The sequence below is a fragment of the Haliotis rubra genome, unplaced genomic scaffold (assembly GCF_003918875.1).
Source record: "Haliotis rubra isolate DU_JTF1 unplaced genomic scaffold, ASM391887v1 Scf156, whole genome shotgun sequence".
NCBI lineage: Eukaryota > Metazoa > Mollusca > Gastropoda > Lepetellida > Haliotidae > Haliotis > Haliotis rubra.
In genome coordinates, this window is record NW_025765514.1 from 876,323 (window position 1) to 895,094 (window position 18,772).

Here is an 18,772-nt window from a genome sequence, read left to right on the forward strand (position 1 = left end):
CGGGATGTGATGATCTATGTATATATTGAATTGTAATCTATTCCCCAAATCAGAAGAGAAGTGCATTTTATCGATTAATCTACCTTTTTAAACAGGTTTTGTCGTTTAGGGTTTTCTGATGACAAGATAGGATGCGTTCTGGTTTCTATCAGCCAGTGGTACAAGATTGAGAGGCCACTCGACACGAGCCATACCACCTCAAGGGAACAGCGTTCAGATCGATCTACTGACACTTACTGTAGATAAAACGAGGAAATTCGCCCCCGGCCTTCTTCTCGACTTGCTTCGGGATCTGGAATAAATTGTGGAGCCATACGTTAAATGAAATATTGCTAATTGAGGTCACCGGGGCGGAACGACCAATTGCTTTTGTCATGTTAGGTGAGAGGTCTCGAACCTCGGGGACCTGAAAATGCTTTAAGCTTTTTACCATCAAATTTTAAAAGATCAGAGGAATAATTTCGTTTTAGGTATTTCTGCTTTTTAACACGAATCGTGTACGGAGCTAACCAGCAGTGGTGACGTAATGGCGGTCTCTTTGGAATACGTTTTTCCGGAATTTGTCGTACATGTGTCGAATATGTCAAATTGCTATGAATCGGGGACTTAATTAAGTATAAAGTTTAGTTAGTCAGCACAAAATCGATTCTAGTTACACGAGGTAGGACGGGGAGAAGTGTGCTTTAGACATTTCTGACGAGAACCCTTCGTGACCAGACGTTGTAAAAGGCCGGCTCTTAGGGGTGCGACGCTGTGTTAATCGACGTCCAAGATCCGATGGCAATGTAAAAACATGACGCTTTTATTTTTATGGATCGTCCTATATTCGTGTGAGGTAAAAGGACGCTGGGCTGTTTCAAGAGTAGGGTTACTGGTCGTTTTAAAAGGGGGATTATTGTTACGTGTGAAAAGCTACCTTGTTAGAAGCATAGCAGGGAAGGATTGACACATTTTAAATAAAGCCGTCATGCAAGATGAAGTTGCTTGCAATTAAATCTAATGAAAGTGAGTTAAACTTTAAAATCAGATTCTGTGCTCTTCTGTTCTCACAGGCGAAAATCCCATGACGTCATGTAGAAAGGATTCCGAGTTTATGAGGACGTGGATAGTTTTTCAGTTATATTCACTATTCGAAATTGTTTACCACTTTGGAGTAAGTGAGTGGAGTTTTACACCGCCTTTAGCAATATTCCAGCAATATTGCGGCGGAGGTCACCAGAAATGGACTTCACACATTGTACTCATGCGGGGAATCAAACCGGGTCTGTGGCGTGACGAGCGAACGCTTTAACCACTAGGCTACCGCACGACCCCTTGCCGCTTTGAAGACCCAAGCTGTACTTTGTGGTCTCTAAAGACCAAATATTATAATCGGTGTGAATTCTTGTACGTTATGGACGCAAAATTGAGGCAAGTGAGTTTAAGGGATTAAACGCTGTTATGGATATTATTTCATAGTTTAATGTTTAAAGAGAGCTAGAATTGGTACAGGACTTCCATGTTTACCACTTATGGTGCAGACAAACCAAGAAATATAAACATGAAGATCTGAGATTCGAACCACGTTGATACGATTTAGACACGTAAACTCAGTATACAGAACCGCGGCACCTTCCACGACTTGTCCGGACGTCCCCCATCCGCTTCAGCGAAGGTTATGTCCATTATCACTCTCCTACCCAGAGTTCAATGCGGCCAGCCAGCATAGTACCTCTGCCACAGGCCAGACAATTCGTGACATCTTGCACAGTCCATTCAATATATTGTACGTAATTCGTAACTCTTTTATTTTTGACGAGTCTACACATCTAATTAAACATCTTTGATAGAACGGTTTAGTTTCACTGAGAAAATATCCTAAAACATGTAACACTATTTCGATTGCGTAGCGATCCTTTGTTTACATAGGTTGTACGGCTCCACGTGCTGTCATCGAAGCCGATGGAGAGCAAACGATGCAGCCAATTTGATATCTAAATATGTACTGTCATAAACCTTACTGTCGCAGTTGTGGAAGAATACATATGTAACAATGTAAAACATTGTGAAGAGCGCGCCGAAAAGCTTAAGTAAGGCCAGTCTCTTCTTATTACGAATATGCGCGTTTGTTTACAAACAAGAGAAAAGTCCGGTCACATGATATGCAAATTAGCCTGTGGCAGTGATGTTATGCTAAGTCATCACTGCGCCGGAGTGCGGTCCATTATATTACTGTCTGATATCATTCAGACACATGGTGGTTAACCGTAGTCTGCGGTAATTAGAATTCACAGATAACCAGTTTGTACCTATCAACGCCATGTCAGGGATGAACACTACCCGGGGATTTATTCCAAGTATTCCTGTAAAGCTAAAGGCGGCCTCCGTGGTCTAGTGGCTGGAGCGTCTGTCTGAGAGCTGACGGTCGGTGTTTGATGCCCGGTGGTGTGTTACCAAAAGACTCTAACATATGGTATTTGTTGTTCTGATGTCTGGGGATCGGCATTCAGCGGATAAAACAAAGCGTCAGGATAAGTCGTCTCAGAGGGTATGTCAAAATGCGCCATGATATCTAGTGGGCTAGCACTATCACTGACATTAATCTAGATCATTACAAGTGCGCGCACGCACACGCATACATGTTATATAAGTGTAATCCTCTTGACCGCGACATGAAACGACATTTCATGTCATGACCTCGCTGTATTAAGACGCAGACATTTTGCTGTGGTGGATATCTAACGAGCCAGGTGTCAGCTTCATTGGCGGCACGTTGCTTTCCAACATCGTGATCGTCTACATGATAGTTTCCTACAGGCTTGGGTCGATACAACTCAACGAGATCTGTGTCAACACTCTCCTCGTGGTGACTCACTCACCTTGGTCAGCTGCGGGCTAGGTTCCTGGAAGGCGGAAGGGCGCTGTTATCACTGTCGTCAGCTAGCGGGTGCCCTAGAAGTTTCTCACCTTCCTCTGAAACAGAAGTGAGTGAGTTAATAAGGTGGAACTCTGTGTTGTGCAATATTCAAGCATTTCATAGATTTTAAGCACGGGAATCCCTTATGGGTGTGAGCGTGCGTGTGTCAGTGTGCGTGTGTCTGCGCGTGTGTATGTATCAGTGCGTGCAGTATTGTGTACGTGTATGCGTGGAAGTTGGGTGGATGTGCGTGCATGCTTGTGAGTACATGTGTGCCTGAGTGTTGCGCAAACCACCCTTCTGATAACAAAAACCAAGTAGCCTGTACAGCCACTGCCACAGGAATCAGAACTAGAAAATACGGACAGTTGCACCAATGCAAATATTTTTACAGATTAATTTTTGTAATAATTTGTACATCAAACTATTGATATAACACTGTTTTAACGTGGATGGTTCCCCCTATTAATCAATATTAACTACGGCCTTGATCTCACACAACATGTCGATGTACAAGTAAACACACGCAGTATACAGTCATACAGCATTCCCCTTTCTGAAGACTGGTGTGATAACATAACCTGCCGCAACAAGACTCGGGATCCCAGGTGTATATGATTTGTGTCTGCAGAGTGAAATGTGTTATTTAAGAGATATGCAGAAGACTTGCAACTTGTTTTGTCGGTTATAGCTCCGGCTTGATAGCATCCCTTGATCAAGAATCCTGGACTGATCTATCGATATTGCGCATGGGTGATGGATGGTGCTGCACAAAATGAGATTTAACAAACAACAGCAGTCCACTGTATCAAGTGACACAAAGAATGATATGTTTTGGAATGCAAAAACAATTCACCTTCTCTGAACAAAGTGGATGTATAACAATGGTCGCTTTACGTTAAAAATATGTTCTCACTGACTGGTCCCTAAAGACGTATGGCGGATGTTATGTCTGCGATCCAAGATCCATTTGAAACTGGCAACGGAGTTAGAAATAATCTGGTTTTTTAATCGCGTGATCTACAGTGCTGTTGACATGTGGGAAATGTATATTAAAGAAAACTATGTTCTCCGCTGGCATTTGCCGTATGTAATCTACTTTGAGCCAGAAATCAATGCTCCGTCAGACTTTTGGCGACTTGCAACTGTACTTGTACATGCAGAATAGAAACTGCAAGTCACATTAATGTGATTAGGCTCACCTGCGATATGCAAGCAGTCGCTCAATGAAGTACCAAATGACGTTAACAGTTACGTCTGACAGATGCTTGTAATGCAATAGCCGCATTCAATAGCATTAATGTCCTATACAGTTTACGGTAAAGGTCAGGGGAAGGCTGATGGGCACCTGTCACCGGGTGACGTGGAGGATGCAGGATGTCAGGGCGGTAAGAGTACTGCAGGGGAGTGGGGGAAGGTTGTGCTGGGGGTGGGATCATTGGCAAGGCTAGGTAGGAATGTTCAGGTGTGTCTCTTGGGTCAGTGGCAGCGTTCATTCTGGATGGGTCCAGTCATTGAGCATTAATCAAGGTCATGATCAGGCATAGTGAGTGAGTGAGTGAGTGAGTTTAGTTTTACGCCGCACTCAGCAATATTCCAGCTATATGGCGGCGGTCTGTAAATAATCGAGTCTGGACTAGACAATCCAGTGATCAACAACATGAGCATCCATCTACGCAAATGGGAACCGATGACAATGTGTCAACCAAGCCAGCGAGCCTGACCACCCGATCCCGTTAGACGCCTCTTACGACAAGCATGGGTTACTGAAGGTTCATTTTAACCCGGACCTTCACGGGTTAATCAGGCATAGTAGCCGGTTATTATGGAAGGACGAGCGTGGAGCTAATTGTCATGTCCTAGACTGCCCCGGAGTGTGCCCCGGGGAACTTTCATTTCCTAGACACCCCTCATGACCAACTGAAACATATTCCAGCTCTAATCATTAAGTTGCTCTGGACAAAATATTAAATGTTTCCAATCGGATTGTGGACGATAGATGCCACTTGCCACATGTTTGTGAAACTAAATTTCATTAAAAGTGTAATGGTCGTCCGATTTGCTATCCGCAGATCGATGGTCATGCTGTTGATTACTGGATTGTTTGGCCCAGTCTCGATTATTTACAGACCGCCGCCATATAGCTGGAATATTGCTGAGTGTGGCGTAAAACTAAACTCACTCACTCACTGATTTGCTATCGTTAGACGTCTCAAAGGCGAACGTATGGACACGTTTGAACATCAGTACCCCGTTTCAATACTCTACGTCTTATAATGTGAAAAGATGTGATATCATTACATGAGAGTGCACTGTACACTTAATGTGTTTTAAAGCAGCAGTTAGGCATTTACTTTCAATGATGTCTTCCACGATCTCAGGATGTTGTTTGAGACTGTGGAGGAACACTCGCAGAACGCTCTTGACGTCCTGATCCGCGGCTTCAAGGTTGTCGGACAACCCATCAAGGTCTTCCCCATGGGGGTCGACATCCTCAGCGCTCACTCTTTCAGACCGCTTGACTTCCGGTTCAACATAGTTGTCGACAATCTCTTTTTCTTCGTTTGAAATGACAGCCTCGTTCTCGCCATGCTCACTGATTGGTTGGTTTTGTTGGTGGACCCCCTGCAGCTCCAGTTCTAATGGGTCTGAAAGAGTCTGAAACAGCAAGTAGCAATGGTCAGACCTCCTTTGATGTATCGAAGTCAGAGTAGACCCAACATGTCTCTTAGACGATTAATGGTTGAGGAACGAGGCGAATTTTAAAGTACCTTAAGATGGATTAAATGTCTGCTTTGTTCGATGAAGAATGAATTAGGCTTACGTAAACGATTGACAACCTTAGGGAACTTTCTCGTACACGGGAAAGCAATCAGTCAATGTCTGATGTTTTTTTGTGCTTAGAATATTTGAATTTATATTTCAAAACATGAATAAAGTGAGCTAGTGAAAGTTCAGTTGAAGTGTATCTAACACAAGCCAGGTGTGTGAAGTAGTGGTAAAGTAACCTGTATTCACAATAGTTTCCACGCTCTGGTTGTAAATGTTAAGTGAAGAGCATTACACAGTCAATTGATTCTTCTAAGTGTCAATATAACCCAGTCAGCTCAACTTCATCCAATAAACACGTTGAATGAATGTTTCAGCTTTTAAGCACGAGATCAATATTGTTTCTTGAGAGTGTAAATTTGTGCTCGTGAACTAAAACCAATATCAAACGATCGTGAGCAAGTAGAGAACGTTTATGAAACATTAATCTATGGAATATCAATATGGTATGGATTAACAGCTTTTATTGAAGGTATGCAAGATTCATAAACAATACGGTGAATTTGGAGGATTAACAACCACCATGGAAGCTAGACAGGATTAACAACCACCATAGAAGGTAGACAGGATTAACAGCCACCATGGAAGCCAGGACAGGGTTAACAACCACCATGGAAGGTAGACAGGATTAACAACCACCATGGAAGGTAGACAGGATTAACAACCACCATGGAAGGTAGACAGGATTAACAACCACCATGGAAGGCAGGCAGGATTAACAACCACCATAGAAGGCAGGCAGGGTTAACAACCACCATGGAAGGCAGGCAGGATTAACAACCACCATGGAAGGCAGGCAGGATTAACAACCACCATGGAAGGTAGACAGGATTAACAACCACCATGGAAGGTAGACAGGATTAACAACCACCAGGATTAACAACCACCATGGAAGGTAGACAGGATTAACAACCACCATGGAAGGTAGACAGCAGGCAGGGTTAACAACCACCATGGAAGGCAGGCAGGATTAACAACCACCCACCACCAAGGTAGACCAGGATTAACAACCACCATGGAAGGAAGGAGCAGGATTAACAACCACCATGGAAGGCAGGCAGGATTAACAACCACCATGGAAGGCAGGCATGGAAGGTAGACAGGATTAACAACCACCATTAGGCAGGATTAACAACCACCATGGAAGGTAGACAGGATTAACAACCACCATGGAAGGTAGACAGGATTAACAACCACCATGGAAGGTAGACAGGATTAACAACCACCATGGAAGGTAGACAGGATTAACAACCACCATGGAAAGGATTAACAACCACCATAGAAGGCAGGCAGGGTTAGGCAGGCAGGATTAACAACCACCATGGAAGGTAGACAGGATTAACAACCACCATGGAAGGTAGACAGGATTAACAACCACCATGGAAGGTAGACAGGATTAACAACCACCATGGAAGGCAGGCACCATGGAAGGCAGGCAGGATTAACAACCACCATGGAAGGTAGACAGGATTAACAACCACCATGGAAGGTAGACAGGATTAACAACCACCATGGAAGGCAGGCAGGATTAACAACCACCATGGAAGGTAGAGCAGGATTAACAACCACCATGGAAGGTAGACAGGATTAACAACCACCATGGAAGGTAGACAGGATTAACAACCACCATGGAAGATTAACAACCACCATGGGACAGGATTAACAACCACCATGGAAGGTAGACAGGATTAACAACCACCATGGAAGGTAGAAGGGATTAACAACCACCATTGGGGTCGGGACTTGCAATTAAAATGGAAAATGAACAGGGTTAACAACCAGCAGGGCAGGGAGACATCTAAACGTGACCAGTCTAAATAAAGGAATACAATACGAAAATTCAAAACAATGTAATTCTGAGAGTAACACAATTTAACGTGGTAGATGTTAAAGTACATATATAATAGTGGACCTACCCCAATAATACCAATAACAGACCTAACCCCGAGACAATTTAACCATATATAATAGTGGACCTACCCCAATAATACCAATAACAGACCTAACCCCGAGACAGTACTCGATATTTTGTCCTCTCGATTCATTGCGGTTTATAACGACATCATCTCCTCTAGAATCAACATCCCCTTAATGGCTGTTCAATGCGGTCCAGTCGCCCCTCTCGACGTATTACGTGCAGCTGGTCCTCCTCAGACAAGACTGCACACGAACGTTCATTGGTAACGACACGCGCAGCACGAGACGGCGATAGGAGCTGCACGATTTGAGGCACGTTTCCCTCTTTGATGCAGCCGAGGCCGAATCGACAGCAGGACATCAAAAGGATCATGGTTACCAAAAGAAGTATGGTGCCACTCTACTTCAACATGAATATACTGTTTTAGCCCCTCGGTGTCATACGTGGTGAGACCGGTAAGGGTATAGACAGTTTTCATTTTTAGTCTTTACGGGTGTATGACGTGACGAACTGCCAAACGAACGCTGTACTTTTCACAGGACGTAGTTTGTGTGAGACCACATAGCTACTGGCATTGTGGTAAACATTGTAAATGAACGCATCATGTTTATAAGGAGGTTTATATGTTGAGACTCTCTTAACGTCTTGTACCGCGGCGGGGTGGTGGAGTGGCCTAGTTTTAACTCTCGCTCGACACGTTAAAGACCCGGGTTTGATTCCCCACATGGGTACAATGTGTGAAGCCCATTTCTGGTGTCCCCCGCCGTGATGTTGCTGGAATGTTGCTCAATATTGCTAAAACCACACTCAATCATTCTTATACCGCGATGAACTTTATAAACAAATACGTCATTTTTATTAGAAACATGTTGAGTCACTCCTGCTTGTGTTGTGACCTACTTTATACACGAACGAACCACTTTTATTAGGAGTATGTGTTGTGTTGAACTTTATCAATTAACACATCACCTTTGTCAGAACACAGGTCATTTGAAACGCTTAATGCAGAGCTTTTATTTGTGCATGACTCGAGAGAACTATTGATAATTAACTCATCATTGTAACAGAAGCTCTGTAATATACTCTGATTGGCCAATCAAAACAGAACATTCTGTCAAGTCACGGTAGAATGTTTAATTGATTATGGGAAGCTACTGACAATAGGATCCATCACGTTAACACATCTACAACAGAACGAGCCTCGGGCAGAGTCTCTGTTAACGATGCCGAGGGATGTATATATGTTATGGGTAGTGGGCGTTGATCTAATTAGGACGTCCCCTGCACACATCGAAAGTTGAGGAGAAATGGCTGGATTATGAGAGTTTACTGACACACAAACGAAGTAACCGTTCTCGGCGTCGTAAATGGGGCCGCCATCTATATTTCATGGTGTGCAGAGATCGCATGATAGGCTCCAGTACAATGTATGGTTGTCTACATCTGGGTCTAAAACATGAATAATGTACTGTAGCATCCTAAGTTAACAGATTAACGACGTTACTGATCCTAGCTTCCCAATTCCCATCCACCCGTCCGTCCATCCATACATCCATCCATCACCTATCCACCCGTCTGTTTTTCCATTCATCCATCTGCCCATCCATCCGTCCGTCCTACCGTCCATCCATCCATCTGCCCATCCATCCGTCTTTTCGTCCATCCATCCATCTGCCCATCCATCCGTCCGTCCATCCATCCATCTGCCCATCCATCCGTCTTTTCGTCCATCCATATATCCAACACGAACTTTAAGCTCTTTACACTAAACCATTATTCTAATGGAAACACTGAAACGCTATTCAAACATTAGAACTATTCAATACTTGTTACCACGATTCCCATCATTTAACGTAACTGGTGATGTTTTGTTTTATCAACAGTAGGAGTCCCCTTGTAAATACATTTACAGAGATAATAAGCCATTAGAGCCTTCATATTGTCGACCATGGAGGAATCATTCACACCAGGTGGCGCTATCTACGCCATTTCCGCCTCTCTGCAGCACGTAAATGCAGCACTTCGTTACCCATTAACTTCATCCTCGCAGCTCCTTTTCAACTATCGCCTAATTAGCATGTTTCAATATCTAATTAGTAATGATATGTATTTTGGGAAAAAAGGATAAACTGTCTTCAAGAAACTACTGGAGTCCTTATTTTTCTCGATTTTCTCGTGGTCGCATATCCACCAGCTACGTCATTAGTTTACCGTTAGTCGAATGGCAATGATTATGCAGTTTGTTGTTTCCCTGGTAACCGGTTATTGCCAGTTTGAACCAGATTTCTGAAGTGGATGTTGCAGAATGAATCATAATGATGACATTAAAAGAGCCAAATGTATTTTCATAATCATTTATTAAAAAACGTCATAGGCGTAGAATTTCAATCATTGGTTATCTGAGTTCTTTGGAAGAAGAAGTCAAAACGGTGATGTTCGCGAAAGGATATTTTAAGCATGCCCTGTTCATGAAGTAGTGTCCATTGGACGATTCCGACTGCATCAAATAGTGACGATACCAGGTGGTAGATGGAATGTGAGCGTATCCTGCCCCATCGGTGACACTCGTCACAAACACATGCAAAGGCAAGACAGTTATTCATTTGAAAACAACCCAGGAACATATGGTCATACACATACGTGTCACCTGGGATTTGCGTGAAGCGTCCTTATTGTTACTGATGTGTGGAGGTTGGAAATGTCAACCTGCCTACCATGTTTGTGGCGGTGCTACTTGAGGGACACTAATACGCTCACCTTTTCGCGGACACCCGGTGTCATCACTATTTGATCGTGATTCACAAACACGTGCTTATGGTGCAATTAGAATCTACAATCGATTCGGGGAATAGCGGAGAATAATTGCATCTGAGGAAAGGTTTTTTTTCGCTTTAATCACCCTACAACTGTTTGAAATCTTTGAATGGTGTAACCTGATCAGAACAGAATCCTGGCATCAACGACTGTGACTTTTGTTTTAAAATCGTGTGTCTATACTGAATTTCCTCTTGGTAAATGTATCGATGACTACCTGTCTGTTCCTGCCCAACAGATACTGCCAGAAAAAGACCAATCAGAAACAATCAGCCCTATGCGGATCTAACTAAGCCATTCAAGATGGCCACTAAAGGCACACTTCAACATTTAACGTTAATGATTCGAGAGCCCAAGCCATAAGGTCAGGAAGCAAGAGGTCCGTTTAAAGAAGGCCAATTCATTCAACTAAGTGACATTGATTTCACTCGTCTAGCAAAAGTCTCTCAATCTTCAAGTCAGTCTCTTACGCCTGAGATCGATAGGTCACGGTGACCTACGCATACGTCTCTAACCCATCCTCAGACGGAACTGGAACGTTTATCGGACCATCTTGCCATGATGTTTGTTGAACGCTCTCAGACTTCAGGGTGCCAAGCTTGTATAGGGAAACCATTCTTTGTCATCCAAAATTGCTTGGTTCCCTAACCGATTTCCATCATTACTCAGGGTTGAATTTACTACTGGTCTTGTGAGGAGGACTATGTAGGTGAAAGTGTCAAATCATTGCAGATGTATGTTTAAGCAGAACATATTTCAATCTCTTCTTCAAGTCTCAAACAGGTTCGAATGAAAAGGTTTATAAGCCGTTATGCACATCTAACGTCTGTAAAGTCTGCGTCTTATCCTTAAAGTGTTCAGATAGTGGTTAAATATATTCCTTACACAGTATGATGTATCATTGGTCCATGGCAATATTCTTGGCATGGTGTTAAAGACGTATTCTGACTTAAGGCCAACGTCCCTAATCACGGTTTATGTAACCAAACCCGGTTAAAACGTTGTCCACGAAACAGTGCTTTGATCAAGGGGCGTCTAACCTCTTTAGCAGGAATTAACTATAAGCTTCTTTACCAGCAGAGTGAACCCGAATATAGCTTAGACGTTTACAGGAAGCTGTCTCCCGACTTAACAACCCTCTGTGGTGAGCAGAGGGAGACTGGCTGATCCAGCTTGTGGTGACTTCAGAGCCTAAGAACACCGCTGTAGTTTCACGCGGTGCAGTCTGAGAGGGATTATATCTCCCTGAGATACCATATTCTGCTTGGAACGAACAACAGATGTAGACCAACTGGAATTGATGCTGCTGCTCAAGAGAAAACTTATTGATTACAAGAACGAGGAAAACAGGAACTTGAGACCCATTTGAAAACCTGCCAGAAGCTAAAATAATTGATTCATGGAAAAGGTTTGCACTAAACTTGGGCAAAAAAGATTAATTTGCTAAAAGTACCCAGATGAATTCAAAGGCACACTCAGATCAATCGCCTAAAGATAGAGAACAACAACATATGCAGTGTCCTTTACTCGTAGACAGTTGTCTTTGTGCAGCTGGTATTACCACAAGAATAGGCAACGCGAGATACCGTGCCGTGATTGTAAGGAAACTTATCTCTTGGGAGAGACATATAGGGTAATAGAGGTGATTTCGTGTTTTTGCACTATACAGATCGTGATGTTCTATTTTATCTTTTAGGGATGCAGAGTATGTTTCATGAATCTTCCTTTACGACACATGGATATCTTCATTGTCTTTGGCAGACCGAACCAAGCACCAAATTCTACTATGCTGAATACTTATCATATATCCTTTTCATTAAAATCTTGAACCTTTGTCAGTTATTACAAAATTAATATTGATTATCAAATGAACAAACAGCATTCCCTGGCAGAGACATGAAAAATGCAAAACAGGAATAGATAATACATGGTATAATCGAAATTTGCATTCGGTATGTTTCGTTATTGGTGCGTCAAACTTTTAAATGTCATCTACTTGGTTACCCTGTGTTTGTCGCAGGTGTCATCGGTGGAGCAGGATACGCTAACCATTTCGATATTACTATTTGATATTGATTCATAAACATAATTATGCTTATGACACAGTCGGAATTGTACAATCAAATCTGCTTTTAGCGAGACTTCTTGTGTTTGCGGTCATGGCCATTATTACATGTTTGAAAGCGTTACAATGCCTTGACTATTGTAGCTCTGATCAGAATGAAAACATGATATCTGGCAAAGGCTGTGACCCCTCAAAACAGACCTTTGTTTTGATATCCAATCGAATAAATTTAATGAGGAATATGTGCAGAATTTCTGCGTGCTTCGGCCAGTTTGTATTACTAAAATAATGAGTGAGTGAGTTTAGTTTTACGCCGCTTGTAGCAATATTCCAGCAATATTAAGGCGGGGGACACCATAAATGGACTTCACACACTGTACCCATGTTGGATCGAACCCGGGTCTTCAAAAGTCCAGTTTTGAAGCTTGACCACTGGTGCAGTAAGGTGAATAGTATTATAACTGACCATATTTCTATTAACGCTGCTCCTGTACTTTGTACTGCCATTGTGTCCCGTCATTTTGTTGTTGACTGCTATTGTAATTCCTTTGCAAGAATCTGTTTGGGTTGTTTGAATGTGTGAATGTTTGAACAGTAATTCTTTATAATTCAGAATCCTCTCGTGTTATACAAATTATACTCTAGATCAACATGTGTGACGTCACATACTTCATCAACAGCATCCAGCCACATACATCTTGACACGTGGACCCCATCCCTGTGGCTGTACTTTAGGGATACAGGTGCAATACTATTACTGAAGTCTGACAATACACGCATGAAAGCAATCGATAATCTTTTATTTAGTGCGAAGGTTCACCGTCCAGGATTGTGCTGATTCTATTCTGAGTATAGATGCTTATGTTTGTTCATAATTTCGATTTTTAGGCTATGAAGATGTTGAGACTGAATCGTCCGTCTCAGCCTCAAGGGCGTTGCCGTTATTTCAAAGTAGTTGTAAGCAAGTAGCCTCCATTAGGCATCATAAGAACGTAAGCTGGGCCCCGTCTCGCATATCGCAATGTACGAACGTTAGCGCGCGCAAAGGGAGCCGGGAACCAGCTTACATAAGAACGTAGATATAGGTCATTATGATATCAGCAAAAGAACAGAAATCAGTCTGTGTAGTATCAACACAAGGGTAGATACAGGTCTAAATGACAACATTCCAAGGATTTAGACATTCGTCTATGTAATACTTGAAGTATTAATACTGTATACCATCACCCAGATGACTTAGCTATAGGTCTATATAACAGGATCAATACAAATAACACCACTCCGTGGACGAGGGTATAGATCTTTATAACAGCATTGGAGTAACAACCAGAACCATCTTTTCACATCTTCAGGTAAGACGCGACCTGGTGCTCGAATCACAGACCTTCCAATCTCGGGGTCAGGCGCTCATCCATGGGGAGGGCGTGTCACATAAAGTATTTGTTGTGATGTACATCTCCGAGTTAAAGATGATTGGGTTTTTCTCTCTTTATATTTATGCAGTCGAATTCCGCATTCGCTCTTTAGTACTTTTGCCAACCACCCAAGGTGCGTCAACTCAGGTTTATACTCAAGTTTCGAAAATGTTGCAAGTCTCAGTTCTAATACAATGTATAAATACTCAAACCAAAAACCCTTCGTGAAGCCATATTTAATTCTACTTCTAATATTGCATCACCTACCGAGTACCCATTCAACCAGTTACTTCATCAACACCCTAAGCTGTGACTGGCGAACGATGGGTAACAATGTCGTCGTTGGGTGTCATGTTAGGACACCTCGGGTACAACTCCACGGTGTCCCCGTGGGGTGTGAGTCGTCCAGGTGGAGACAATGTAATTAAAGACAACATGGAGTTGGGGTGTTTGATTGAATTGTGTAGACGTGTGCCGTGAACGCCATCACGGGAATTGGAGTTGTTGAGTGAGTATTTTGCGCCGCTTTTTGCAAAATTTAAACAGTATTTCTGTGGGCGACCAAGAAAATGGGTTCACACATTGTGCGCACGTGGGGCATCGAAAATAGTCACGTGGGGCGATTAGCAAACACTTTAACCACAAGCTACCCTGAACTACTGGAACAATTTATTTTTTTAAAATTGCGTAAAAGAGAAATATATTATTGCAAAAACTACCTTAAGAAATGCTTAGACTGCAGTTATATGTCAACAGAGAGATTACTTCTGTTGGAAGTGTCAATGTTTTTAAATGTTCTCTCAGTTTAACATGACCGCATACGAAAGTTGTCTGTTTAAATCTTAAAATGGTCCTATAATCAATCCCATGTCGACAACTGTTGTGAAATAACACAGTGTGGGGGTGGACAATGATGGAAGACAGTGGTGATGAATTTTGACAAGGACGGAACTGAAGGGCAAATAAATATAACAGTGCGTATAAACCATCAGCCTCACCACCAGGTCTGATTCTCCGAGGGCCATTAACAACGCCAGCAGCGCTAGGGGAACACGTGTCCTCCACGCAGTAACACCCAATTACATACATCACGATTCAGCCTCGTAACGTCTGACATAACTGTTGTGATGGCGATGATATCGTCGGCGGCAGCCTAACGGTCAGTGGTAAATGTTTACCTTCCATTTTGTCAGGGTTGGATCATTACCGCCGATAAGGTGACCTTCACCTTTGTCACTACTGGGAGTTGGTTGGGGCACAGATGCATCGGATTTTTATGTTAGTTTCAGATAATCCCAGTTTTAAATGACGAGGACATATAGTGTGGACACAGTTAATGAGTTTCTTTGGGCCAGGTTAGAGTCTGGGAGGGGGATGCTACGTGGCTGTTCTATACACGTCGCTTCCAATGACTTCATTTTTCAGCCATGTGGCGGCAGTCTGTAAATAATCGAGTCTGGACCAGACAATCCAGTGATCAACAGCATGAGCATCGATCTACGCAACTGGAATACGATGACATGCGTCAACCAATTCAGCGAGCCTGACCACAGACATCTAGTAACATCAGTTACCTTTTCAAAATTAGCCACAGTCCAGTAGCCCAAATCAGCATGTTAGGAGCCCAAATCAGCAGGCCAACAGGTAAAGAAACTTCTTTACTAATTGTTTGTTGATCTGGCAGTGAAGTCTGTTCACTGTACCGTTTACCTGCGTGAAATTGTATTACCGCTGAATGGATAATCACTTTATCATATGATCTAGTCGGTGTTGGTGAACACAGGCTGGTCACAGTCCTGTTGGTCAACACAGCCTTGTTCCAGTTGTGGGGCGGTGGGGTAGCCTAGTGGTTAAAGCGTTGGCTCGTCACGCCGAAGACCCGGGTTCGATTCCCCACATGGGCACAATGTGTGAAGCCCATTTCTGGTGTCCCCCGCCGTGATATTGCTGAAATATTGCTAAAAGCGGCGTAAAACTAAACTCAGTCAGTCAGTTGTTCCAGTTGATAATAATAATAATAATAATAGTCCATTTATATTGCGCATTTATCCATGCACATTGCATGCTCAAAGCGCTGACATATTACCCCTGGTCAACGAGTACAGAACACTCCCTGTGGAGAATACAACCGGTCGCCTGTCAGGCCCTCAAGGTTCAAATTCAGACTACCATCGTATCATACCAGGTACCCAATTTTACTGCTGGGTGGACAGAGGCAAGTTTGAACAAACTCACTTGCCTAAGGTGAGACCACATGTATCACATATGCTTCGTTGTGGGGCAGGACTGAAGTCCTAGATACTCTCAGGAGTCAAGCTGCCAAACACGGTCACCCATCCGAGGACTGTCCGCGACCACCGTTGCTTAACTTCAACTGATTGTGACCTGAGCTCTACGCAAAGGACCACACACCGTTGATGTTGGTAAACATAGGCTGACCATAGTCGAGTTGGTGAACACAGGCTGACCCCCGTGTATATTGGTAAACACATCAAACAGACTTCATACTGGTGCTGGTGGACGGATGTAAGTTAGCCATGACCACGCCGGTATCGGTTTATACAGTCAAGCGATATATTCAAGTATTTGGAGAGAAGGATCATGATATATTCAAGTATTTGGAGAGAAGGATCATGATTGTCAGGAAAGATTTGGCCTGCCACGCGCCACCGGTAGTCTTGCAAGTCCTCCAATATCCAATGTCAAACGATTTTTCCGGAAGGTCAGTTTTTCGCAAAGGGGAGGATTTAGCCTGTCAGAGGATGATTTGATGAAAACGGTCTGAATGATACCGCGTCACATGTTCCGCAATCACCATGAATTTCCCGTGAAATCACGCCAGACATATCGACAAATTATAACTTTAGATTAGGTATTATGACAAAGCGGTATTATTAAATGTCCATATCCGTTTTGTACTTTACTAAGAGGGGCATTAAACTATCAGCACCGCAGTAATGTCAAGAACAAGCACAAGTTTTTAGGTGTGAGTGAGTGAGTGATAGTGGATTCACGCCGCAATTAGCAATATTCAAAACATGACACGCCACCCGAGATAGCATTCAGACGTTGGCCCAACATTGGCAATGGTTTTGCCAACATTGCCAACGTTGGGCCAACGTCCGAATGCTATCTGGGACGTGAACACCAAAAATGGGCTCTGATATTGTACTCCTACTGGGAATCGAACCCCAGTCCTCAGCAGGACGAGTCAACCACATGCCTACTCTACCGCTCTAAAACATCCGAGTCCAATTGTTAACTAGATGGATGAACAGAGGTGAATGACGAAGGTGACAAAAGACAAATTGTGTCCTTGTTGTGGAATCGTCAGTGATGACCACAAAACCAATGCTTATTACCGAGTCTTATGGTAATACCACGGAATAATCCACACACGATTACATGACGTAATAACCAATAGTTCACGTGATGAGGATGTGAGTGTGGATAATGACGACTTGTCGATTGCCAGCGCTGGTTACACAACTCGTGCCATAGGTATGATGTATGGAAATATACCGGCCAGTCTTCCATCATGACGCTATTCACTGAGAACAAAAGGCCATGATGAACCATCACGTGTACTTGCAATTGTCTCCATACATCCATAGACAATGGTACTCACACACAGTCAAATGCTTGATTTATTGGTGGAGGCCAAAGCATGTACTTTGTTCATACACGAGTTTGACTCAAGGGACAGTGTCCAACATATACAGATCTCTAACGATGACCAATGGAGAATCAAAGGGCATTGGATCAATTAGTCCTGTGAATGGAATGGACACCGCTGTCGGTATTGATCACGAGTTACCTGGGGACAAGTCGGCTTCTGGTATATACAACCCCGGGACATATATGGTCCAAGTAATTAGTGTGTGTTTATCAACAACCATCTTTCCTCCGCCCATTGTTCCGCTATCACACTCGCTGATTGAAACATCCACAGAGACGATGAGTCGGAGAGCGTGACAAACAGCGTCGTCTCGAGCATCCGACACAAATCGATACTCGTGGCTACGCGATCACTTCTTTGAGTGCAATGGACGCCTTAATTACACAATATGTGCAATATAAACCCACCACAGCTGAAACATGGTTAAGGAAATATTCAGTGGATGTTCACTGATAATTTGAGTACATTTTCATCGAGAGGCGAGAAGTGCCAACATTGATCGATTTCACTGCAGGATGTGCAATGTTGTCGGTTTTGAGTTTTGTATTTGCTGTTTTTGTTTGAAACGCTTTGACTGACATTTTGAGATAATTGTATGAACGTCATTCAACACAGCGCGTATTTACTTTTACTTATTATCTCTGCGCCGACCATTAAAACACACAGTACAAAATATGGAATCAAACATAAACGATAAAACACTAAATGACAAATGTCATTGTCATACAAGAATGTTTTGTTTGTCAAAGAAAAAAACATTGTAACTATCGAAGATATATGTTATTATTGTTATAATAACATAATGTCTAAAAGTAAATATAAGATTGCGGGTTGGATAAAATCGAAAGGAACTGAGAGGCTATCACTTCCCAAAGAAAAAGACAGTAATGAACATGTCATCAGAGATACGTAACATGTCATCAGAGATACGTAACATGTCATCAGAGATAAGTAACATGTCATCAGAGATACGTAACATGTCATCAGAGATACGTAACATGTCATCAGAGATACGTAACATGTCATCAGAGATAAGTAACATGTCATCAGAGATAGATAAGTAACATGTCATCAGTGATACGTAACATGTCATCAGAGATACGTAACATGTCATCAGAGATACGTAACATGTCATCAGAGATACGTAACATGTCAT

General features: G+C 42.8%; 1 protein-coding gene across 1 annotated transcript in view; it reads right to left on the reverse strand.

Moving 5' to 3' along the window:
* LOC124270945 overlaps nucleotides 1–18,772 on the reverse strand; it is a 45,391-nt gene that overhangs the window by 637 nt on the left and 25,982 nt on the right. The window contains exons 3-5 of the mRNA XM_046706010.1: nucleotides 5,251–5,554; nucleotides 2,859–2,952; nucleotides 238–292 (exon numbers count right to left, since the gene is read on the reverse strand). Coding sequence (XP_046561966.1) covers nucleotides 2,864–2,952; nucleotides 5,251–5,554 — 393 coding nt within the window. The 3' untranslated portion in view covers nucleotides 238–292; nucleotides 2,859–2,863. The remainder of the gene's footprint in view (nucleotides 1–237; nucleotides 293–2,858; nucleotides 2,953–5,250; nucleotides 5,555–18,772) is intronic.